We start from the raw sequence: 26,498 nt of genomic DNA on the forward strand, positions 1-26,498 counted from the left end.
CTTACAGGATCTGCATGGCTGCGAGCAAGTCAAGCTGTTGGCTTACTCTACACACAGAGGTGTATTGTGTTCAGCCCACTAAGCGCGGTTCAAACAGCTCTCCTATTGGATCAAGGTTGGCAGCAAGTTGCTGTATCCAGTTACACCCTGTCCCTTATCCTTGTAAAGAGCAGCCAAAGCTAAAAAGGAGAAATGGAAAAATATTACATAAATAATAGAAAGTGGCATCTATCAGATGTACTGCATGGATACATTGCTTCTAAGCCTTTTCCTTAATGCCAGGTAGAAATCCTTTGGGATGACTTGAGAAGCAGCTATCAACCAGCAACAAATAACCTAATGACTTCACAAAGCATCCCACTGAGACAGCGTCTGACTGTCCTTTGTTGGGTAGCTGGAAGCAGCTTTTAATTCAAATGCTCTTATTTGCTGATCTTAGCAGCTGGTGAAGGATAATAATAAAAAGGACATTTGTCATGGAATTTGAGAAATAAAAAAAGAAATATTTGCGGCTTTCATTGCTGTTCAAATGTTGTGGATAGCTGCTGCAGAAGTTAACACTACCACAGCAGTGTTAACACTAAAAAATTGTCCCCCTGGCTAAAGGACAAGGAGCTAGCCTGTTGGAAAAGCATAATCTATTATTACCAATCTCCTGTAGTGAAGCCTGCAATAGCCCTACTGGAAATGTATTTGAAACTTTGTTTGATTTGAAAGTCAGATTTGGGGAGGTATCAAAAGCGTGTAACAGAATCTCTTCGGTCTTCCTCTGTTGGCCAGACCTTGCTCAGCTTTAGTCTCTGATTGGCTGCACAGCCATATCTCCCTGTACTGTCTCAGCCTGCACTCACACTCACTCACACTGTTAAGGGGCAGCAGACCACAACCTCCCGGTTGCTGCTGCTGGCTATGTACTGAACTCCACTGCCAACCAGAAGAGAGTCGACGCTTGAGAAAACACATGCTAGAGGGAGGGAGGTCAATGTGCAGGCTGGATACTATCAGGTTACTGGGGACAAATCCTGTGCACTGAACTTGTGAGAACAGTGGAGAAGGGGCATTTGACTTTCCTAAGCAGTTGTCTGACAGTGCGATTGTCATAATCACCTGGAACTGCATGCACCTGTAGCAGACCACTGGTTTGAAGTTTCCTCTCAACACACAACGTTGGATTGTGCATTCGTAAGTACTTTAGTTCATTTTATTTACACAACTTATGTGACAACTTGAGTTGCTGCTGTCTGTTGTTCTTTATACATTTATCTTTAACTGATAAAGATTCTTAACAAATATTAATTATTTGGAAAAACCTATGCCTTCGTCACAATGAAAAAAAAATAAGAAGATATTCCTTAAAGTACCAATCATAGCTTTTAAAAGATATGCTAATTTAGCAGGTATTTCATTTGTAGTAAACACCACTGCAAAAGCACATGTAAAGTTTGTAAATATAATTGTAGCGATAAATGTGCACAGCACGAATGGCGCTCAAGTCTTGGTTTAATCTTGATAAGTGACTGTCCTTAGTGCTGATAGTTTATCTTAAATAAGTTTTTTTTTTTTTTCATAAGAGCGCATCCTTGCATTCAAGATGCCATGTCCTACTATCAGTTTTACATTTGTTGGTGCCTGTTTGCAAAAATGATACAAATGTCTTCATACTGGGAAAGACTTCTAGTCTTAACTTTTGTCATTGGATTTATTATGTTTCTTTTAGTATTTCCTAACTTCAATAAATGTCATGTTTTACTGAAAAAAGTACAACTTAGATCACATGACTCATGATGTGCCGAAGCCACTTTGCCCCATCACATTTTGGGCATTAAGTAGCCAGAATCTGTATTTAAAAATGTTCAGAGAAAACAAAACATATTTTATGTGCCAAACTATCTTCAGCAAATGCAATAGTAATGCGTTCTGTAAGCTAACATATAATAGTGTAAGCCATGACAAACTGGGCCACTAAGAATGACATCCTGTTACATCAGCAATCTTGTATACCAGTATAAGCTATCACTTAGAATCAATGATTCAGGTCAGGGATAATACAACAGTCTAATGCTATTACGATAAAGATTAAGTAAGCAATATAAAATATATAATTCTGGGCATGAGCTATCATATTCTTAGCTGTCTCTCCTATTAAAGTCTGGTCACAGACAATGGAGAAGGTGAAAAGCTTTTCCTTGTGGTGAAGTGGTTCTGCAGTCAATGTATAGGAATAAACTTTTTCCTTCATTCAGAGTGAACTAAACATAAAGTGATTTTATCAGTTGAATTATGTTGTTATACAACATCCCATATGAAAAATTCATTCTGTATCCAAATATTTTGGTCAGTTTGGTATACATACATATATATATATATATATATATATATATATATATATATATATATATATATATATATATATATATATATATACTAAGACAAATATTTTATGCTATATATTCCACAATATAAACTTTATTTTGTAGATATTCTGTCATTAGTTTTTATGTAGGTAAGAAACAAACAGCATGACTCAAGTATTTTATTCATTTTGCTTTCCATATCCTTAAAATATCGTTGTGGCTTTTAAATCTCAGCCCGAGGTGTTGGTTAATCCTCTTATTAATGGATGTTACACATTTCACACATGATGCTGTTTCCCGCAGGGACCACCACGTGTACCAGTAAGTATGTGCAATCTAAAACGGCTGTTGTTAAACCGAGACCTACCCCATTACAACCAGGTTTGCGTCTGTACTCGCTTGTTTGTCGCCTCATTCTGCTGAATGGTTAATCTATTCATGAACTGTACATGTTTATATTTTTAATATTTTACAAGTGTTGTATATGGAATTGGTGACCGCACCTTTAATTTTGTACAGTTATACAGTAATATGAAGACAGCATGCTGCAGCTGCCATGCTCAAGTGACATCCTGATCAAGTTAGCTGCAGTATATAGTACGCTTCCTAATTACAGTCCCAAGGATTTCTGTGTGTTGTGCTTTCACATTTTTTAAATGGTCAGTTTGAGAAATAGGCTTTCCCTGCAACAGCTGACCCTGCTTTAGTACAAAACTCACGCTACATACTGTTTTACATAATGGTAACGGTGCTCATGACTTACTGTGCCTGCTTCTTTGGCTGAAGAGATATTATCAGCTCATCTGGAATCTTGTGCAATTAAATTAGACTTAAACTGTTGACGTTAAACAATGTAACTAAGTCTGATATATCTGAGATGCAAGACGGAACAGACATGTTGACTCAAAACTTTATTTAGGCACTCTACGGTTTGACTGGCCAAAGATAACATTGGTTTATTGGAGTTCGTAAAGATAACTCTTTTTTTAAGCTTGGTAAGGTAACCCTTTCTCTTCCTTGTTTGTTTAATTATTGCGCTTTATCTGCATTACAGCCCTTTTTTAATTATTTTATTTATTTTAAGTTTCCAGGGCATTTTGTTAATGGCACGTGTGCAATACACAAACCTTAAGTGTATTTGTATTTGTTGTTGTTCTTGTTCTACGTCTCTTAAATGCAACTGTTCATTTTAAGCTACTTTTTTTTTTTACACAACAGTACTTACACATGTTTGGTCACCATCGCAACTGTTGCAAGAAACCGGGGTTCCGTAGTCTGCTGATGTTAATATACCTCTCTGCACTTACAAGCATTTTTATTCGCTAAAATTGTTACCGTCCTTATAGCACTTCAGTTTATTAAAACATGTGATACGCGTTATGTATATATCCAGACAGACGTCATGTCGCATTCGTAAACTTGACACTTGCTTTTAAATTATTATTATAATTATTTATTTCTTAGCAGACTTACAATTGTTACAAGATATCACATTATTTTTACATACAATGACCCATTTATACAGTTGGGTTTTTACTGGAGCAATCTACGTAAAGTACCTTGCTCAAGGGTACAGCAGCAGTGTCCCTCACTGGGGATTGAACCCACGACCCTCCGGTCAAGAGTCCAGAGCCCTAACCACACTACTCCACACTGCTGCCCTGTTGGGAGATGCAACATTTTTGTGCCTAACCCCTAACAGTTGTAAAAAAAATTTTTTTTGTTTTTTTTGGGTTTTTTTTGCATTTGCATTTGTAAACATTTTAGTCGCAGTCTGGAGCTCTGCATCATAATTTCTCATTTGTCTGTGATTCAATGGTATGATTCATATCGACATAAAAGAACTGTCGGTGCGTACCAAGTCTGTCGTGTACCAGTAAAGGTACGCGTAGCACAGGTTGAAAACCACTGGTCTAGTGCACTATTGACAGTTATGTCTTCACCTCATGGTAACACTGGGACAGAAAACAGTGCACTCCATTACCTCCCCACCAGCCCGCCTTGTGCTCTTCAATAAGCAGTGGGAGTGAATTACACAGCCTGTCAACTTTTAATAATAAATACTGGTTCCAGTGAAGAATGTGAGGGAGTAGCAGCTATAACAGCAAAACATCGAGCTGAGGTGGAGGTGCACTCAGTTTCACATTGAACAGCTCGGGTGAGTCCTCTATTTGTTCTACAGTAATACATAGTTAGCAGTAAAATACAAAAGACCTGGGACTATTAGCAAAGACTGGGCATTCTTTGAAGACATACCCAAAACTTATTTGGTTAATATGGTTATTTAATGCATTCATCTGAAACCTGTGAAAGAACAACCAAACTACTAAAAAATAAAAAAAAAATCTATCCAGATATTATTCAGAATTTGTAACCATTATTTTGAAGTGGGGGTCATGAACTTTCCTTCTATAAATGCATCTAAACGAGAAGCGTAGTAATAAATATCATTGTGTTCTTTTGAAGTATTTTAATCAGTTTTGACTGAGGAAGGAGGATTACCAAACCCTTTATCTGTGTTTCTTTGTAATTCTGCTATATTAATGTAGAGGCATAGGAAAGGGAACTTTTTTATGATTTATGTTTGGACTCATTGATGGCCTCAAGGGCTGCAGAAGTGTTCTTGGTTTACATGGTGCATAATCCAGCATGGTGCTGATTGACCATCTCCTCATTGTCTGCCTAAGAAGCTTTGTAGATGGAAGGAGGTCTACATACTGTATCAAATTAAGGACAAATCAAAAGGATCTCAATTTCTTTATTTGGCAAAAACAACAGCAGTGACTCTGCTGTTTAAGTGAAAGCGCAACAAGTGCAGTTATTAACAGTGCCTACAGAACAGTCTCTGCTGAGTGTATTGGAGGATGACTAAAAAATGTGCTATCATGTTTGCTTTACATTTTTAAGGGTCCCATAACCTCAGCACAGCATGGGTTCATTGCCTTTCTTCTGCTAATATTTTTTTTTTCTTCTGAATTTTAAAGATTTTTTTTTCCTAAAGGAAACAGGGTTGCATTCAGGCCTGCTGGCCATAGAGAGTGTGGGCGGCTGGCTTGGCACTGTAGGATGTACTGTATAGAATGGCAAGATGTCTCAGGGGGCTGTTTAGACACAGGTTAGAAAAAAAGATGTTAGCTATATATATATATATATATATATATATAGAGAGAGAGAGAGAGAGAGAGAGAGAGTGAGAGAGAGAGAGAGCGAGCTAATATATATATATATATATATATATATATATATATATATATATATATATATATATATAGTGGTGAGTGCAGACAGATTAGAGGCTCAATTTGCTTGCATTTTTCCTTAAAGGGTCATAAGGACCTTTTTATTTTTACAAGTTCCCATGTGTTGCTACAACTGTTTATGTAAGGTGTGTGTATTATTTATTTATTTATTTATTTACATTTTTACCACTTTTTTAAAATTTTAAATTGCATTCCCTGCCTCAAGATGGCTTCCCATGTACCTGCATGGACCTCTCAGAACTACATTTCCCACCATCCTCCTGCTCACATATGTAATAGAGATGGTCAAAATATAAACAAAAAAACGGAACGTGTACCAATAAAATAAAAAGGTCCTATGTACCCTTTAAGGGAAAATGCAAGCAAATTTTGCCTCTAGTCTGTCTGCACTCACCACTAATATATATATATAGTGAACCAAAGCTTCCTCTCTGTGGTTTGTTGCCCCATTAAAAGTAGACTCAGGAACTGTTTTTCAAAATGGTGACGCGCTATTTTTAATAATACAAAATAAAAAAACCCGAAAACAAACACCTAGCTCTAGTCGAGCAATAACTAAACAAACAGTAACCTCAACTATAAAAACAGAACAGCTAAGCCGAGTCGGGCTTATCCACACAGCTGCCGCAAAGAGCCTAGCTGCTTTCTTTAAATACCCTGCACCTGGCTCTAATTTACAATAAAACTATTAACAAATATAATTAAACAATACTAACTAATACAAATAACTAAACAAATACACGTTTCTGGCAGGGAGGATTTTAACCCCCTCCCTGCCTTATCACTATATACTATCATCACACTATCATCTGTTGCCACAACTTAAGCAATGCATGCAGTCACACAATATATGGTAGCCATATATGCTTAATATACTTGAATAATACATATAAAACACCACATATTAATACTTACATTGATCTGAGTATTACTTAAGGACAACTTGGTGTGGGTAGGAATACTTGGATATATCAGAGTTTTCAAATGTATTATTCTGTCTGTCTGCCTGTCTGTCTGTCAAAAAACCATGTGTCTTGTGTCTACCTAGCTTCATTCCTTTCTGTCTTGATACAGTATACCCCTCTGCATGTCTGTATTTATCTCTCTCTGCTACTGTCTCCTCATCTTTCACTTCATAATATCTTTCAATCATCCCCTCCTTCCATGTGCTCTCCACATCTCTCTCCCTGCCCCCCAGTGTCTGTGTTCCTTCAGCTCCCTCTCCATCCCTATCCCGCTCCTGTCTGTCTGTGGCTACAGGGTTTGATTGAAGAGTTAAGTCAGTGCTGAGTGACGCAGAAGGGCTCCAGGACTGGTGCAGAAACACTTCCTAACAGCGGATTAAAGATTCATTAGCGGAAGACAAAAACAGGGACACAAAGGATGAATAGTTTCCCTTTCCCCCAGTACACTGCTGATGTCATTACTCTCCTGGCAAGAGGCAAGACTGTGTAAACAGCTCAACACACAGACATCACAAGGATATAGGAGCTGCATAAACAGATACAGTACAGCTAGAACAATAAACACACGGTACACAATGCATGCTCAGGACGCACACATGCACCCATACATTCTTGAAGAACATGGTATGATTTTTCATGAAGCTTGAATTGTGAGATTAGTATGGTGAAGTGCACATGGTAGAAACTTACTTATATGATTACTGTAGTGTATTCTGTGTTATGTCAAAGGGCATTTTATTCCTTTATCTCAAGAATGATTATTTAAAATTTGTCATGTATAGGAATGTATACTATAACTTAATGTTGGTGTTGTCTTTGCATCAGATACTTTGTATCACATTTTTATGCTGTTTAATTCTTATTTAAGTGTTTATTAACTGTAATATATATATATAGTATAGGGTGTTCTAAGATAAACGCTAATTTTCACCCCACTTGAGGATGGGGGAAGCCAGAAATATAAAGGTGTATATATATATATATATATATATATATATATATATATATATATATATATATATATATGTAATGTCAGCTAAAACAACTTGTGTTGCTTCCTAGATTTGAAAGGTTTCTGTTAGGGCTTGTAAGCTTTTGCTGAGTTTAAATAATCCTTGTTTACATCAGTGATAATTATTGGGCTAAATGTCCCCTTTTTTGTATTAAACCGGAACATTAGCGCTCATTGTGCCAAGTATCATGGCTGAAAATAAAAGCACAACACCAGCTAGAATAAAAAATGAGCACTGTGTGCTAGTCAGTTGTTTAAAGCCATTAAGGGTCTGGGTCAGGAGGGAATTGAAGCTGCCTTCTGGTTCTTGCTAATCCAAGGCTTCTAGATTTTAAGATGGGTTCTGAGGATCAGTACATTCTAATTCAGTAATGGGATGAGATAGAACACAAGCCCCATCCCCAGCAAGGCTTCAGATTCCTAATGGACCTTTCTGGGTTGACAGAGGATGTGAGTCACAGTTGTAATAAACGTAATGGTAAGACATCAGTGCTGCTTGATCTTTGAAGTGCCCAAGAGCTAAAGTGCAATGTCCTGGAGTGCAGAGGCTGAAAAGAAACTAAGTATGCAGAAAAAAAGGATTCCCAATTGGGTACGCACCACCTTCGCTATAATTCAATAGATCTATACAGGGATCTGTCTGTAAAAAAATATATCATCTGCCAGGTTGGGTTCTATTTGTATAACCCAAGTGACAGCGGTATTTAGATCCACACACATAAAGATCAAGGTAATAAACATTATGCAATCCGCCTATGTGGCAGAAAGAGATTGCTTGTTAGTGTTCTCTCAGCTCAGTAACAAAGCTCTGTGTTCAGGGCACTCAGGCAGAGAAGCAGACACACAATAAAAGGGTATGCTTGGATCTTGGGGTGGGGGTGGGTGTATTGAAAACCATTGCTCCACGTGTTGAACAGAGCTTTGAAATGAATGGCTTCTGTAGCAGATGATACTGAATGAATACCAAAAAAAAGCTTTAAACAGTGTTTTGTACTCAAAAGAGCTGCAGAAAGGGAAAATGGAAACATAATTATTTCTGAGTACCCAAGGAATGATATTATCTCCCCCATCTGCTTTGATTTTGTTTTGTGATACTACTGGTGTTGGTGAATTTAGTGCTGTGAACGACAAGGGGATCACAAAACTCCAGCTTTATCTTCCTTCGCAAAGTAGCAGCACTACTACCAAGGCACCGTAATCTTCATCTGGAAGGACATCCATGTTGTGAGTGATTGTTTCACAATGGTACAGAAACCACAGTGGTGATTTTGTGGTGTGTACTTTTGTGGCTGCTGTCTATCTGCAATGTTATGACTGCTGTGCTGCAGCCTATTGAGCTCTCAACTGGCACACATAATGATACTGCAGTGCGATAAAAACCCAGAAGACTCCATAGAACACAGAACACTCAAGAAGACTGCATAGAACACAGAACACTCTCAAGAAGACTGCATAGAACACTCTCAAGAAGACTGCATAGAACACAGAACACTCTCAAGAAGACTGCATAGAACACTCTCAAGAAGACTGCATAGAACACAGAACACTCTCAAGAAGACTGCATAGAACACTGCACCACAGCATCATTGTTGCAGTAGAAAATGCAAGGGCTGTGAGACTTCCCCTTTACAGGCCACAGATAGACTTCTAAATACAGTAACTACACTGTAGTTACCATTTATTAATAGTTCTATTTATGACATGTACTTCGTACACAATGTTGTGATTGCGAGGATGGATGCCATAAATACCCGTCCGAACCTGTAAAGTATTGATGGTACAGCAGTGTAGCTACCTGACTGTTCTTTCAAAATCCATTTATTAACAAATCCCCAAACCAGGCATATAGCCTGTCTATTTCAATTTGACATCTATTCACATCTTAATGGGTCATGCTGTTGTGAAACATGTCAGAAGATTTTTATATACTGTATATATATATATATATATATATATATATATATATATATATAGTAGCGATCTCGGTTAACGCAGGCAGGCGCATCACACAGGGCGAGGCTATCCACACACAGGAGGGGGGCGGGCGCAAACCCGGGACCTCTCGCACTAAAGCAAAGCGCCGTTACCGCTGTACAAAAGTGCTGACTCCTTTTGCAAGGAGCGTATATCGGGCTTATGTCTCTGTGTGTGATTACGTCACCTACCAGCCCTGCTGCTGCCTTCCCCCGTGCACGCTACACTCTCCCCTGCCAGTCTCAAGTCTGCCCTGGACTTACAGCCTGATGAGTGCATGCTGGGGTACCTGTGTCCACTTCTGACACCAATGTGGGCAGCAGTGTGGAGTAGTGGTTAGGGCTCTAGACTCTTGACCGGAGGGTCGTGGGTTCAATCCCCGGTGGGGACACTGCTGCTGTACCCTTGAGCAAGGTACTTTACCTAGATTGCTCCAGTAAAAACCCAACTGTATAAATGGGTGATTGTATGTAAAAAATAATGTGATATCTTGTAACAATTGTAAGTCGCCCTGGATAAGGGCGTCTGCTAAGAAATAAATAATAATGTACATTTTGTGTTGACCGATCTTATTAAAAACATGTTTTATTACGTTTCGTGTGGAGAAGATTATTACATATTGCATTAATATAATTGTATACAGTACTGTGCAAAAGTTTTAGGCAGGTGTGAAAAAATGTTGTAAAGTAAGAATGCTTTCAAAAATAGACATGTTAATAGATTATATTTATCAATTAACTAAATGCAAAGTGAGTGAACAGAAGAAAAATCTAAATCAAATCCATATTTGGTGTGACCACCCTTTGCCTTCAAAACAGCATCAGTTCTTCTAGGTACACTTGCACAAAGTCAGGGATTTTGTAGGCATATAGTCAGGTGTATGATTAAACAATTATACCAAACAGGTGCTAATGATCATCAATTCAATATGTAGGTTGAAACACAATCATTAACTGAAACAGAAACAGCTGTGTAGGAGGAATAAAACTGGGTGAGGAACAGCCAAACTCAGCTAACAAGGTGAGGTTGCTGAAGACAGTTTACTGTCAAAAGTCATACACCATGGCAAGACTGAGCACAGCAACAAGACACAAGGTAGTTATACTGCATCAGCAAGGTCTCTCCCAGGCAGAAATTTCAAGGCAGACAGGGGTTTCCAGATGTGCTGTCCAAGCTCTTTTGAAAAAGCACAAAGAAACGGGCAACGTTGAGGACCGTAGACGCAGTGGTCGGCCAAGGAAACTTACTGCAGCAGATGAAAGACACATCATGCTTACTTCCCTTCGCAATCGGAAGATGTCCAGCAGTGCCATCAGCTCAGAATTGGCAGAAAACAGTGGGAACCTGGTACACCCATCTACTGTCCGGAGAAGTCTGGTCAAAAGTGGCCTTCATGGAAGACTTGTGGCCAAAAAGCCATACCTCCGACGTGGAAACAAGGCCAAGCGACTCAACTATGCACGAAAACACAGGAACTGGGGTGCAGAAAAATGGCAGCAGGTGCTCTGGACTGATGAGTCAAAATTTGAAATATTTGGCTGCAGCAGAAGGCAGTTTGTTCGCCGAAGGGCTGGAGAGCGGTACACGAATGAATGTCTGCAGGCAACAGTGAAGCATAGTGGAGGTTCCTTGCAAGTTTGGGGCTGCATTTCTGCAAATGGAGTTGGGGATTTGGTCAGAATTAATGGTCTCCTCAATGCTGAGAAGTACAGGCAGACACTTATCCATCATGCAATACCATCAGGGAGGCATCTGATTGGCCCCAAATTTATTCTGCAGCATGACAACGACCCCAAACATACAGCGAAAGTCATTAAGAACTATCTTCAGCGTAAAGAAGAACAAGGAGTCCTGGAAGTGATGGTATGGCCCCCACAGAACCCTGATCTCAACATCATCGAGTCTGTCTGGGATTACATGAAGAGAGAGAAGCAACTGAGGCTGCCTAAATCCACAGAAGAACTGTGGTTAGTTCTCCAAGCTGTTTGGGCCAACCTACCTGCCGAGTTCCTTCAAAAACTGTGTGCAAGTGTACCTAGAAGAATTGATGCTGTTTTGAAGGCAAAGAGTGGTCACACCAAATATTGATTTGATGTAGATTTTTCTTCTGTTCACTCACTTTGCATTTTGTTAATTGATAAATATAAACTATTAACATGTCTATTTTTGAAAGCATTCTTACTTTACAGCATTTTTTCACACCTGCCTAAAACTTTTGCACAGTACTGTATATAACAGATTGGTATATTGAGGCCACATGCACTCTATCTAGGAAGTAGAATCTCATAGTACTAGAATCTCATAGGAGTCTCATAGTATTCCTTCTGAGATGGACAAGGCTACTGAACTATTCCATTATTCTAATTCAGTACGGCAGTACGTCTTGGAGGGAGAACACAGTGCTCAACCAAACAGTACGGAACATTCAGACCTTCTACGGTGAACCAAGTCATATTCCAGTGATTTCGAAGATAAAATGATTCACCTGCTACAGCACACTACTGCAGATTGTTTAACACACTCTCATCTTGCTTTACTGGGCTATACCATGCCTAAAGCTAGCCTGATGAAGACAGAGCAGTAGAGCAGTAGAACAGTGGGTACCATTGTAGTATAACATAGTCCTAGGGTTAGACTAACAGTTAAAAAGTCCACAAGCATTCGGAATGTGTGGGCTGCCAGAGCTGTCAATGAATGACTCATTTTCTTATTCAATGGGGCTCTCGGTTGCAGCAGCTCACTCAGTATGTTTTAAAGGCATGCAAACACTTGCCCGTTTAATGATTAATTTTTTCATACAAACACCCATAACAGAAAGAACACCACTGGTATTAAACATAGAGCCTGAAAGTATTTGACTAATGGATGTTCTGTGTTTTTGTAAGTGCATGTGCCTTATATCTTTAATCAATATGTGAGGATTAAAAAAAAAGGAGGTTTGCATCATTTTTCATTGACAGTAGTTATGAACTAAGTAATGTAGTTATTGCTATAGGTGTATTCTGTTTGCATTTGTTTTTCAGTCCTCTTCCTCTTAAGTCATGAGATAAATGCAGAAAGTATTTCATTCTAAATTTTGTTGTGGGCCAGCTTCTTTAGTTGTGGAGCACTGGAGCCATTACTTTCAAATTTAAACTGACAAACTATTATTTCTGCAGTGCTGCAGAAGTCCAGAACAGTGGTAACAGCATAACTCAATACATTGCTTAAAGCAGGTTATACTGTATTTTGGTTAAATTAGTTTACATGTGAATGGAAGACAGACAGCATAACATAAACGTGTTAGTAATTTTGATAAAATGTCATGGTAAATCTGGTCTCCTGGGCGCTTCACTGTATATTATGCATGGCAGACTTTCTTGGATTGCCAAGTACAGTGCGTCTGTGGGTATACAGATGGCAATGTGGGTGCTAATTGTCTTTAAGTAAGTGGAAAAACAGTTGGGAGACCAATCCGTCTCAAGCATTGTAAATCCAATGCAGCTTTATCTTTAATAACAGCAAATAATCTGATGCCAATCTGTTGAGACATGAGTCTGATCTATTTGGAAACCATCAATTACATTTTTATTTCCCTTTTTAAAACGTTCATAAATGTATGATGCCAGATTATTGCAGACATATATTCTTTATTAAAGGAGCAGTGTGCAGTAATGTAAATGACTTTGTCATTTCTGAGTTTTTTTTATGTCCGCAGACAGACGGACAGAAGTTTCCATATGCACCTGATTTCTATTAGGGTCAATAGTTTGGGCTAAAGAATGTCCTAGCTTAAGTTTTATAATATTTGAATAAGCACTTTTCTAGATATGGCATTACCAGGACACGGATAGAGTACCTCCATTTGCAAACATTTGTAATGAAGATATGTGGACCCTTACAGATAAGAATTGTAGACTTTGACAGCCCACTGTAAATCCCCCTGTCGTGACACTTTAATTACCCTGGAGACCCGCTGTGCTCAACGTATAATCAGCAGTGTTGTTACTTAACTTACTGTAGGACTGTTGAGTATAATCTATAATATACTCTTAACATGAACTCCTTAAAAGTTTTTGATAAGTAATAATAATCATTAAGTAACAGTTCACTAGTGGTTGATTTGTACCTCTGTCAAAGACATGAAGAGCTTTATGTAATCTAGCTGTTCTCTTATATGTTATGCCTCAAAATAGTCACATGCCCTAACCTAAGACCTTTGAACGACCTTTAGATTGATTTTCTTTTCTATGGCTGTTCTCTGATAAATGTCTACTCTAGTAAACTGTCAACTGAACCGTCTTAAGCCCTTGCGTCTATGGTGTGCCCTGCATGAATGATAATTTTTTTGTCTACATTAAATTAAGTTAAGAAAATTATACATTAAATTAGAAATTCTTCAATATGATGACATTTTCATTTCATGCACATCTTACACCTTTTACTGAATGCGATCCAGTGAACCTGAGTGACCCAATGGACTTTAACGTACACAGTTTTTAATCTCAGCTCAGCCATTCACTTATTCTGTGTGTGTGTGTGTGTGTGTGTGTGTGTGAAAGAGAAGGGTGCACGTTTGCCAATTCACCTCCATATTATTTTAGTCTAGCTGTAAATCAAAGGACACTGGAACATTTTTTTTACAAGATGCTAAGCCTCAGGTAAGCTATTTTGCAGGTGTCTCAAAGCAGTTACTCCATGCTGTTGTTGGCTACAATCATAGGTCTACCATGACTTCTAATTACAGGTCTGGCTTACATCTTATTCATATGAATGGGCACTATTGACTTTCCTCTGTTCCCCAGAGACACAGATGCAAACAGACCCAGCAAGGATGTGTGGAACTCAAGACTGGCCCTTTCAGTGCTCAATACCAGCATACACAAGCATATTAATTTCAAAAATAGAGCAGGAATGTAATTTAAAAAAAGGCACAGATTCCATTATTACACAGCTTGATTATGTGATGTGGCGTTCGGGAATGGTGTAGAGAATGACTTCTAATAAAAAGGAAGCAGTCGCTCTTTCAGTTATAAATTATTCTCAGGTAAAAACAAAAACAAAACCAAAAAAAACCCTTAACATTATGTGCAACTGACTCTGAAAATTGCTCATAATAAATACCGCTGTACTAGCAGTATCTTTAACATATATAATTCCCAACAAATCAGGAACTGAGAAACAGAGTTTTATTAACCGCATAGAACCTGTGTGGGTGCCACAATGCAAAACAGCAGCAAGCAACCCCCATTACTTTGCCCTGTCTGCAGCCACATGTGACGGACGGCGAGTTAGGATGATGGCAAAATACAGCTGGACAGCGTACTGAGTAATTCACTATATGAGAGATTTAAATAATGTAGTTACACAAGTACGTTTTATTTATGCAAATTAATAAAACCAGTCAATGGATACTGCTATTTAGTGGGTAATACAAGGCTTACAAACAGTACGCGAGAACGGCTCCTTTTCAAATGCAGTACCGCAACAGTAAGACTGGAATTGCGCTGTGCACTGAGAGAAAAGCTAAATCAATTACCCTCTTGCACAAGACTGAAATGGAGGATCCTGCCTTACAGAACACACATTGCAGTGACCGCAGGTTATATGCAGGGTACAGGGTAAGATGATTTATTTATGTTATGTATTTTTTTTTCGTTTTTGTTTTTGTTTCATCCCCCTTGGCACCGACATGGAGGATAGCGTGCAGGCCTTCGACCTGCAAAGAGCCCTCGGCATTTTCCTGCGAACTCTGCCTGAAATACGGGTTGGTTTTGATTTTAAAGTACAAGGGTACATTTAAAATACCAAATCAAATAAACAAAAAAAGGAGACAGATTAGTGATATATTATGTATTGTATTTATTAATATTAGCTTGCTAGTTTAGTTTTAGTGCAAGGTCTGCAATTTACAATCGGTACCATAGTATACACTATCCTAATAATCTGTAACGTATAGTGGTAAATAGATAAAGGTGTTTTTTTTTTTAATATATCGAATCACAATTTTGGAATAATTATATGATGCAAAGTGATGTATCTGTTTGTCAGATCTGGTATTTACTAGCATCTGAAGCGATAATAACGGAATTTCAAAAGTTTGCATTGCTGGTTGACGCCGCTAGAGGGCAGACTAAAATGAAAGCAACCTTTATGAATTGTCTTCAGAATCATGCCACAAAAATAAACTGATTTATATGGAACGTTTCTAATAAAGTACCCGCCCCCAGTACTTGATTAAAATCAACTTTGCGGAATTCCCTGCCTACTTTGTTGATCAATACACTGGCTGGCTCGCTCGCTACCTGCATTGGTGTTTGTGTAGTTCTGTGTAAATTATTGGTGCCTTAAAGTTTTGCAGCCATGGCCTCCACTATCGGTCATCATCAGTTTCTTCTGACCCAGTGATCCTTTCTAGGATAGAGTACAGCGAGCTGGTAACAACAATACACAAACTAAAACTTAAGACTAGTAGCCTGTTTACTGCCAGAGCGCATTAGTGCTCTATGAGAAAACCAGGGCTAGCTGTATCCAGAAACAGAGATGACTAAAGCCTAGATTCCAAGCGCCTGGGAATCGAGCGATTTGAACTCGGCTTTGTGCATCTCCATCAGCAGCAGAGCAATATCAGCCCAGACTGAGCTGGCACTCAGAAGTGGCGGCTGGCCCAGTTTGATGTAATGAGATTTAGATGGAGTTTCACAGTGGTTTCATGTTGCAGATGGAAAAGTGGCCTAAGACGGACTAGTTTAGTAATGAATATTTATCAAAGTACCAGAATAATGATTTTATTTAGAGGATTTGTGTCCTTTTAACTCACCCTTACAATTAATTGGCCTTAATATAGACAAGATGCTGATCAGGGTGTACATAGTGTGCAGTTAGCCCCATGATTTAATTTAAAGAATCAGTACCTTTTATATGATAAAATATTCCAAATAATCGTACTTGGCATACATGGTATTATTGTAAAGAATTGGAAATAGCTGCACACAGGAATACACGTGTCTTTTTCAATGATATCTGTTGCATAAAGCCTTTAATGTACAGAAGTCAAACAGGTACACTTCACACTCTGGTACTGTAGATGGAGGTGACCTCATTTGGAGCACAGTGGGAAATGTAGGAGGCATTCTGTGTCAGTCTTGTTCTGCATGTCCCTGGCTGCAGTACTGTTGTTCATTCAGTTCTGGAAGTGCTCGTGAGAGTCCTGCTCCATCTGATGGCAAGTACTGTAGTGAATTTGAGTAGCTAGAGCTTTCTTATAGAACAATCCGGACATTGTTTGCTGCAATGTGTTGGCAAAGCTCGACAGATTTCCAAAATACAGAAAACATGATTTACAATGCTGCTGTTGTGAAACCATAGTAATATGAGCAGGCTCTGATGAAGAATCACTTGCCAAGCAAGGACCCTGGATCAACCCTCTGTATCACAGTTTGTCCGATCTGCTGCCTTGCCTTTTATCACTGTCAACTATCACTGTTTCAGAATGTAAGATGGTACACTGTGTTACATGTAAGTGGAGATTATAGGGAGAGGTGACCCTGTTTTTCAGACTGCTGGTCTTTAATGTTTGACACAGAACTGAGGCAGGACATTGGCAACTGTCAGCTCATAGAAAATAAGTCCTTGGTCAAATAAGTCCTGAAATACTGTCTGGGGACTGGGGAATCTGTAATCGCTGTACTGTAATGCCAACGCTGTAGGAGTCTTTGACAACCGCTGTCCTCTTTTTCTGGAAAATAAAGTATAAGACTGTAGCCAACCCATCGGGCAGATAATTTAATTCCCTGTCTTCTAACTAGGGGCAGTCAGCCTGATTAAGCCCAGATAAAAGGAAAACAAGGGTCTGTGTCAGAATTAGACTTCATTACATCATAGCTCTGAAGAACTGAAGCTGATTCAGGTGGCTTAGTGTTAGAACTTAGCACTTAGGCTTAGTGTTATGGGCAGCAGTGTGGAGTAGTGGTTAGGGCTCTGGACTCTTGACCGGAGGATCGTGGGTTCAATCCCTGGTAGGGAACACTGCTGCTGTACCCTTGAGCAAGGTACTTTACCTAGATTGCTCCAGTAAACCCAACTGTATAAATGGGTAATTGAATGTAAAAAATAATGTGATATCTTGTAACAATTGTAAGTCGCCCTGGATAAGGGCGTCTGCTAAGAAATAAATAATAATAATAATAATAATAATAATAATAATAATAATAATAGAACGACATCACTGGATGTGCACAGTATCTTAAAACAGCACAGGAGACTGGGCAGTAATCAGTCTGCCTCAAAGTGCACCAGGAGACGTGGTCAGTGTTCTGTGAAGCAGACTAGTACAGTATGTGTACTTGCTTCTGAACAGATGAGAAAAATCTTAAAATTGGTTTGTAATATATATATGTGTGTGTATATATACTGTATATATATACATAAATTATACATACATATATATATATATAAATTATATATACACATAAATTATTTATATATATATACATAAATTATTTATATATAGGTGTGTGTGTATATATATAATGTATGTATGTTTTGGGGCTGTAATAACTGGTGGCAAAATAGTTTTTTTTTATTGTTTTGTTTGTTTTTGTTTTTGTTTTCAATTCTCATTCAAACAATAATAACGTCATTGCAATTGTTCTGTGTGCGTCACAGCGCATCACTGGACTGTACTGCACTGTTTTCACCCTCATCCTTCACACACCTGTTTCTGCTGCCTCAGATTTAGGATTGCTACTGACTCTTCTTCCCTGCTGGTGTGAGCAGCAGCATGAGCGGCAATTGTATAAGAACATCGGGAAAGGACACTGTTTTGAGGCTGTTCTGGGGTTTTTCTGTATTACTGTATGTGTTGTGTTATTTTATTAGTTGTGTATTTTAAATGTTTATAATTCTTCATTTGTTTTTATATGGCTGCTATGTGTTTTCATCTCCTGTTTCTGTCTTTCTTTTTCTAGTTTGTTTCCTTCTATAAAAAACATTTAAAAAATGTTAATTTATTATTTTTATATTTTGTTTAATTCCTGTAATCTGTTTATATATGTGTGTGTGTGTGTGTGTGTGTGTGTGTGTTACACCTACATTGTTATGTTAGCGAGTTCCTTGTTTTAACGTGTTTGACACACGTACAGTCCTGTTCTGTTCCCTCCCCACTCTAGGTGATGTAGTTTTGATGGTACCATGTGAAAAATGAGTATCCTGATCTCTGCGAGAAACCTGCTGCTGGCACTTAGTCTCATGCTGGTCCTGGGCTTCCTCTACTACTCTTCTGGGAAGCTGCACATGCGTGGATGGGGCCAAGAGTCATGTAAGTACCAGGGACTGAACCACCTCTTTAGTGACTGCGGTGAGGATTGGGGATAGTGCTTAAGTGGTTACAGCTGAAGAGATACAACAGTGGAAACACCAGCATTGATTACCAGCAGAATCTTTATAGGAGTCATTCAAGGCTATTGGTTTGTCCATAACCTCTGTCGGCTAACTGCTCTAATATCAAGCAAACCTAAATACATTAGAAGATCCAGGGCTTCTCACTTGCAGATGGACTAAAGATAATTTTGTGCTTCATTGTGTTTGTGAAACTGGATCGCGCTCACACTGGGGCCTTGTGTTTTTATAGATTATAAACTCTGTGGGCCTTTGTTATTCAAGAGATGCAGGCTCGTAGCTCTTAAACAGCTGTAAAACTACTGACAACAGTGTATAAATCACTGAAATCAAACAAAAACAAAAAACATGCACAAGATCTTAACCAATCTGTGTTACGGTACACTGTCTTGTAATTTTGTTATCAGCTACCAATCTCTTTACACTACCACACAGTTATTTATTTTATTTTTCATATCTGATCCATTCTTTTTTAGATCACAACTGTTTTTTTTATATAACAAGTGCACTGGTTTTGCTCAGGTTAGTATTGCATGCAGCTATAGCAAAGCTGGTAATTGTTACCTTCTAGATTGTACAAGCCTTGCATGGAGTCTAATCTTGAAGCCCCCAACTGCATTTTAAATGCAACTGTCGATCTGCTTCATTTACCGTCCATAAATACTGTAGAGCTCTGCAGTTGTCATATATGCTAAAACTATGAGTCTCGGTTGCTAGATTACCCAAAGACAGGTGCAGTGACACTAACACCAACAGCAACTTCAACACTATAGTAACGATCCAGTAGCTATTAATATGCAAGTTGTCTGTCTTAAATGGAGGTTTTTGTTTATTAGACTGACTACACAGGTTTGTATAATAATATTTGGATAAACATGCATTGAAATAACTTGCATTTTTAGAAAGTGTTCCTTTGAAATTGAATTGAAAGTATGGCCGGACAGCCCTGCAAAGGGCATTGTCATGTATTCACAACAATGTTACCATTGGACCAGCAGAGGGTGCTACTTACACACTCCATACTCAGCCTTGACTCTGACGAGGCAATTCAAAGAGATCTGCAGCTGTAGACAGTGAAACCCCCTTCTTAGGTATTTTTTGCACAGCTAATTGGGTCTCATCAGATTTGAAGTGAAATAGAAATATTAAGCCTAGCCTATAACTTTTGTCTTTTGTTAATTACAGATGCATAATTATTTGGTTCTGGTAGTTTTGGAGTCTGTGCCCTGAAGATTCTTGGCTACTCTGAGCTACAGTACTAGAAGAGTATAGCATAGACTCTGTGGACCAGCTTATCGAATAAATTCCAGCTAGGGCACGGTACAGCCCGTGTTCTCAGAAATGCTGGGTCTAATTAAATAAAGAAAAAAAAAAAGGTTTTCTGTAGGCAGTAGTTCAGTGCGACTTGTTTTTCCACAGCAGAAGCTCAGTCTGTTTAAGTGACTTCATAACCATGCTGTTTATACTTTGTGTATGTACACAATTTACATTCCAAAAATAGAATGCATGGTGATGGTACAGAAATATACTGTGTTTGTATAAGTAGTGCTGTGGCCGTGGTTCAAAAATGGAAACATCAGAGATAAGAAAGACACAAATGTATTAAAATAGCCAGGTGATGCTGCAGTCTGGTTTTTTTTTTTACAGGTTCATGTTGAATTGATACCCACAGCTATTTGCTGAGAAATGCAGAGCTCTTTTCAAATGCAGGGTATTGGCTAGGTTCCCTGTGCTTCCAACAAAAACTGAATTGATTTTCCCTTCTTTGTTGTTGTCATTTTCCATTTAGCTGTTTGAATAAACTGCATGTATAGATATAGAGGGATTGCTACACTGAGAGCCGCCTGTGTGAGACAAAGCCGGTGCAGAAACTGAAAACCTCACTTATTCAGCAGCTTATTGCTGCTAAAGAATCTAGGGATAGATTTGCTACGTTTTTGCTAGATGATATTGGCATAGTTTTTGTGGTTTGTGTCAGTACACCACATTTCCAGATACAGCCTGCAGGAGCTCTGAAGATCTGCCAGAGGTTATGTATTCTGAACTGCAGAGAGGTCTAGAACAGGAGCACTGCTTTCCATTTGTACAGTAGCAGCTCAGTTTGTGAGCCGCTCTGGTTCACTTCACAGGACTGGTTCCAGGACTAAACAGTCTGCTTAATCGTTGAGCTGAAGAATATTCCTTTATGGAGTATATATGAGAATATACCTTGAGGTCCCACCAGGACTGAAAGGGTTGAAGTGGCTTGTTTATTATGGTGAAACCTGAGAGAATCTGCTTGCAGTTGTACCACTGGAGAAGACTCAAGTAGTGTGAGGTTAAAAGGACAGTGAGATATGAAAATAAGCTTTTAGATTAAAAATAAATAAATCAATATGGAAAGTTAGTTATTAGTGTTCGACACAGTCCAGCAGCACACTGTTCCCTTTGAGAACAAGACTGGATAGTTTCACAGATGCTGCCTTGTAGTGCATGCAGTTCCTTATACTCCCCACTGGGGGGTGTTCTCTATTAAGTGAGTTCCTCCTGAAGGTGGAATATCCATGCCTTATAAAAACTATTTAACTCTGCAAGTGGAGCACCTCATTTATCCTACCACAACACAATAGTGTAATATGTGCAGCGAAGTGAGTGTGAGGCTGAGTCAAGTAAGACTTTGTTGGTAAGATATATATGTGTGTGTGTGTGTGTGTATCTATCTATATATATATATATATATATATATATATATATATATATATATATATATATATATATATATAATATATATATTTTTTTTAAAATCCTTCTTTCCTACTCATGGAATAATGCAAAGATGTACTGTCCTTCAGATGAGACGTAAAACCGAGGTCCTATTGCAAGTGACTCTGCAGCAGCAATTGTGATGCATAGTTCACCCCCAAGTCTCTGGATAAAAGCACCTGCTAAATGACTAAATAATAAAAATAATAATGTACTTATGCTCAACTGTCCGAAGCATTTTACAATCAGTCGCTTAATCTAAAAGCAATTCCATAAAAGAGCAGCTACAGTAAATAAAACAGCATTTCAGACTTTTCTTTTGAAAGTCTTTGCTGTGAATTTAATGATACCAATTATCTGCAAGTGAATTGGATTTCACAGGGACTTTTACCAGCAAAGAGTGCGAGAGGTGTTTCCTAGGTGCTGTAAGCTGACATTCTAAGCAGCCTGTTTTCTGTTTTGTTATTCTTTGGTGGAGAGGCGTTCTGAGCTGTGTCGCTATGTACCCAGTTTGTTTCTACTCTGCCTGGACTAAGCTCTGGTTTAATTGGTCAATTATGCATTGATGTACATTGCATAACTATGTACTGGCTATATTTAGGGACAAGTAACCACCTTCATAAGTGACAACCCTTCTGCCTCACACACACCATCTAAAGATTTCCCCTGAACTAAACTACTCCACTCCTCTAAGCCAGCGATAATGGAACTACAGTCATGGTACACGGAAAGAGACCCTTTAAGAAGGGAGCTGATTTCTCACCATCACAAACGTACTCATTTTAGTTGTCTTTCTGATACCTCATCCATAACTATGAATACTCGCTCACACTTGCAGTAATTGGTAATTTACTAGTGAGTATTTCTGCCACCTCCTGTGCATTTGTTCTTTGCATTATGAATCATCTGTTCCAGTCTTTGAAAGAAGTGACCAAATTAGTCCCAGTTGTGCCTGAAGTTGGCCATTTTTATATTGCATTTTATACCGCACGCTGCATGCCAACGATTGCGCTTCATGATTAATTATTTTGTTACCATTGTTCACAAGCTCCAAGAAACTGAATCTGATTAGCACCCCCTTTGACTCCTTTACTACTTCGTTAGCTAATTTAAGGGGTGTTTTCTTTTCGAGTTGATGAAAACAAGGACCAGTCAGGGTAGGGACGGTGATGTTTGGTTTGGGAGAAGCACATCTCTGTCACAGCAGCCAAGTGCTATAAAAACACAGATAACTCAAGGGAGAAAAGCTCTGCTTTTGGGCTCAGGACCATGTTCTAACAATTTAGCGGAAGTGTTTATGTACACAGAACAAAATGACTGATGTACGGTATAGCGTGTAAAGCGATTGTAAAGGTCTAGCTGGAAATAGATGGGCAGCTGTGGATGCAAAGAGGTGGGGTGTACACTGATGTTCAAAGATAATTGGACTATTTTGAATCCAAAAAAAATATAAATACAGAGTGATCAAGAAATCATTTGAAAGATGTCTTCCTCCAATAGATATTGTGGGTCCTTATTAAAAATGCTGCTTTCTGTTGTTTTTAATGTTCTCAGCCAGTTCCAGTACTCAAGGGAGTACAAAGGAGTTCAAGTATCGATTGGGCTGACATGATATGATTCCTCTTATTCTTGCTACTGTTTGCATCACAGAAATGGTCTGGTCAGAGTATGTGTTTTGTATAAATGGGAGTGTAGCCCACCTACCCCTCAAGTCACTGATACTGCATATAATCAACATGAAGGACAATAACAAAAACACATAATTTGTTATGTGACCTCCAGGAGTTCTACCCTCTTTACTGGAAGTTTAAGTGGGATGCAGCTTGCTTTGATAACAGTCTGAGCAAGAGAGTGTTCTGCCACGTCAGCAGGCCAAGGGCTCTCAACATGCAGCGTTGAGAGAAGCTCTTTGCCAAGTGCTGTCTTCTGAACACGACGATGATGACGGCGACTCCGTGAGAAGGCTGTTGATACTGCTGTTGTTGTTTTTCTCCTACCTGATTTTGAGAACAGGCTGCATTGTTTCCAAACCCTTGTGTCTCTTGTCTCTTATGGAGTTGAACAATTGACCTAGGGTGAAGGGGCTGTAGGAAACTTTCTTAATGGGGGGGGGGGGGGGCAATACTGCAACTAACAGCAACTGTTGTGGGCAGTCTTATCTACTCCAAGAGTTATACAATGCTATGTACATACATTGCTTTACAAAACTGTGGCTTAGTACAGAATGATGACTCATGGCTACCTATGCTATTTACCTGTTTGCGTAGTCCTGTAAACTACCATGAATGAGCGATGGTGCTGTAATTTTTTGTTTGTTTGTTTTTGTTTTGTTATCTTTTTTTTTTGTTTCGTTATCTTTTTTTTTTTAACTGAAGCAATCGAAATGTGGCCTGATCTGAAAGGCACTTTTATAGTTCTTGCCTCTGTGGATGGTATTATACATTAACTGCTCATATCCGTAAAGTTACTGTTGCTGCACCTTGTTCATTCAAGACGAGCGTACAGAACAGAAGTAATTTTGTTTCCTGTTAACCACCAGTTGAATATTTCAAACTGAAGTTCTGTGTATTACCTCAAACGAAACCTATAGGGACCCCCCAGTAGAAAGCATGGTTAAAATGGAGTTGGAATGTGAACTGGACCCTCTGACTCATCTGTTTATCACCTGAACACCCCCTCCGCAGCCCTCGGATTGCATCACAGTGAGACTGAGGTCACCGGGGCCTGCTTCCTTTAACTGTGCTCTGACAGGTGAATTTACTGGACCTTTTATTCTTTTATTGGGGAAGGACTGTACAATATAAATCCACATCCATACAAGGGTAGGAGCGTGCAGGATTTAGTAGACGGAACAATCTGCAGGGCAGCGAGTCTTGAAGGGATCTAGGAGAGCTGCTTTTGTAATGTAATCCTGATTTATTGAAATATGACTATACATCACTCAAACTAATAATGCACATAGGAAGAAATGTTCAAAAAATAAACATGCTCATATGTTACGTAATAAATGGTCTTATTAAAGCAGAAAATGTCACTCTACTGTGAGTGAGGTGCCTATGGAGTAGATAATCACAGGGAGTTGCACCATGTTGGGTAGAAACTTGACTGTTCAAGCTATTGGCAACCAGGCATTTCCCTTGAATGAACATGAAGTCACTGACACAGTGGTAGCTCCCTAAATAAACCTGGACCTCATTTACTGTAACAGCACATTAGCACTGTGTGTGATGTAGGGGGATAGTGGCCCGAGTGATATTGCTCTACTGGGCCGTCCAGACATGCTTCAGTCAACCAGTGTTTGTTGGTGTTATTGTATTGTCATGCTGAGCTGTTAGGGTTTGTGCTTAGGATGCTCTCATCTGTCTTGTTTTTGTTGGAAAGGTTGCTCATGTTATCCTAATCCGCAATACAGTCTACAGTACCTGTTTGTTTTTTTCATGGTGTAGGAAGGTACTGTGTGGTCAGGGGACACTATGCATACAGTGGAAGCCCTAGCATGCATGTCAGATATCATTTTTCCATCTTGCTGTCAATGTAGGGTAGTGGTAGATTCTGAGGGGATGATGTGGGACTCACTAACTCAAATTCATAAATTGTCACCTGGTGTGGGATGTTCTCCTCTGATGAGATGAAAAAACAGTGATTGAAACATGAGCCATCTTTTCCAAGGATCGACCAAAATCTGATGTATTGTAAGGGCATGTGCAATCCGTCAAGACTCGTGATATACAGCAGGTCTGATTTGTTAACATCTTTGTGTGGGTACAGTACGTGCCATGGCTATTCATTAGATTGTTACTTGCATAACAGCATATATGCACAGTTTCAGTGTGAAACCATGACACAAGTTAAAGACTCCTCTAAATTGGGTTCTCTTGGTTTGTGATTGGGTCCAGTTAACTGCTAGCTGTGTGATTAATGTGCCGAGCTGAATTGCTACTCTTGTGTTGCAGATTCTGAGGGGGATCCATTTGTCTCCGTGCGACGAACAGTAGGCTCAGGTACAGGCCCCCCAAAAAATACCCAAATATATTCAGACCTGGTGGCCATGTTGGGAGATGGCCATGTTCTGTAGGTCCACATCACAAGCATTGTTAAAGGTGCTTTTCTCAGTGTACAACCCTGCACTTTAACCATTGAGATACAAGCAAAATAAACGTGTCTGTCCATCCATGATAGATAAGATGGATAATAGTTACACTTGTTTTTTTATGTATTTTTAGCTACAAAGTTCTCAAGTCTTATCTAAGCTAGTTTGTTGAATGATTATGTTTCGAGTTCATCGTTGCATATTGATAAAGCAGCCTTACCTCCCAACATGGCACTGCAATGCCAGATAGTATAGCTGGCCTGGCTCACCTAACCTTTGTAAGTTTCAGTGTCCACTTAATGTTGTTTCATCGCTTTTAATCTTACAAGGATCTTCATTTGCTGCAATTTCATTACTTAGAAAAATCTGGCACCAAAGCGTGCACTGAAAGAAGTGTGTTTCCTCACTGAATACCCCTGGTTAAAAGTTCAGTAGTAATAAGGGGTTCATTAGTTTTATTTAATTTTCCATTAGTCTGGGCAGTTTTAAATTACTCCCTGGGCTACCAAGGAACATGTGCTGTCGACAGACGTGCTAAATGAATTGCTTTTTACTTTTATTAAATGATTATTATTATTTTTATTGTGAAAGCAATTTTTCTCATAGAAACACTGGACAGTACTTTTAAAGTCTTACAATGTAAAGCTACGACTGTTTTCTTAAATCGCCTTCCTCTCTTACAAAAGGAGACCCTTATGGAAAACAGAGGGCTAGTTATATGAC

At 38.9% G+C, this 26,498-nt stretch overlaps 1 protein-coding gene across 3 annotated transcripts in view; it reads left to right on the plus strand.

Annotated features, from left to right (window-relative positions):
- Positions 1-884: 884 nt before the first annotated feature.
- LOC117412657 (CMP-N-acetylneuraminate-beta-1,4-galactoside alpha-2,3-sialyltransferase-like) overlaps positions 885-26,498 on the plus strand; it is a 78,010-nt gene continuing 52,396 nt past the window's right edge. The window contains exons 1-3 of one of the 3 annotated variants that reach the window (XM_034021204.3): positions 885-1,182; positions 18,715-18,863; positions 25,639-25,686. In XM_034021204.3, the coding sequence (XP_033877095.1) occupies positions 18,746-18,863; positions 25,639-25,686 (166 nt within the window). In that variant the 5' untranslated portion in view covers positions 885-1,182; positions 18,715-18,745. Of the gene's footprint in view, positions 1,183-14,730; positions 15,166-18,714; positions 18,864-25,638; positions 25,687-26,498 lie in introns of those variants that run through there. The other 2 variants (XM_034021194.3, XM_034021212.3) reach the window with 2 other exon arrangements.

This window comes from Acipenser ruthenus, chromosome 10, assembly GCF_902713425.1.
Source record: "Acipenser ruthenus chromosome 10, fAciRut3.2 maternal haplotype, whole genome shotgun sequence".
NCBI lineage: Eukaryota > Metazoa > Chordata > Actinopteri > Acipenseriformes > Acipenseridae > Acipenser > Acipenser ruthenus.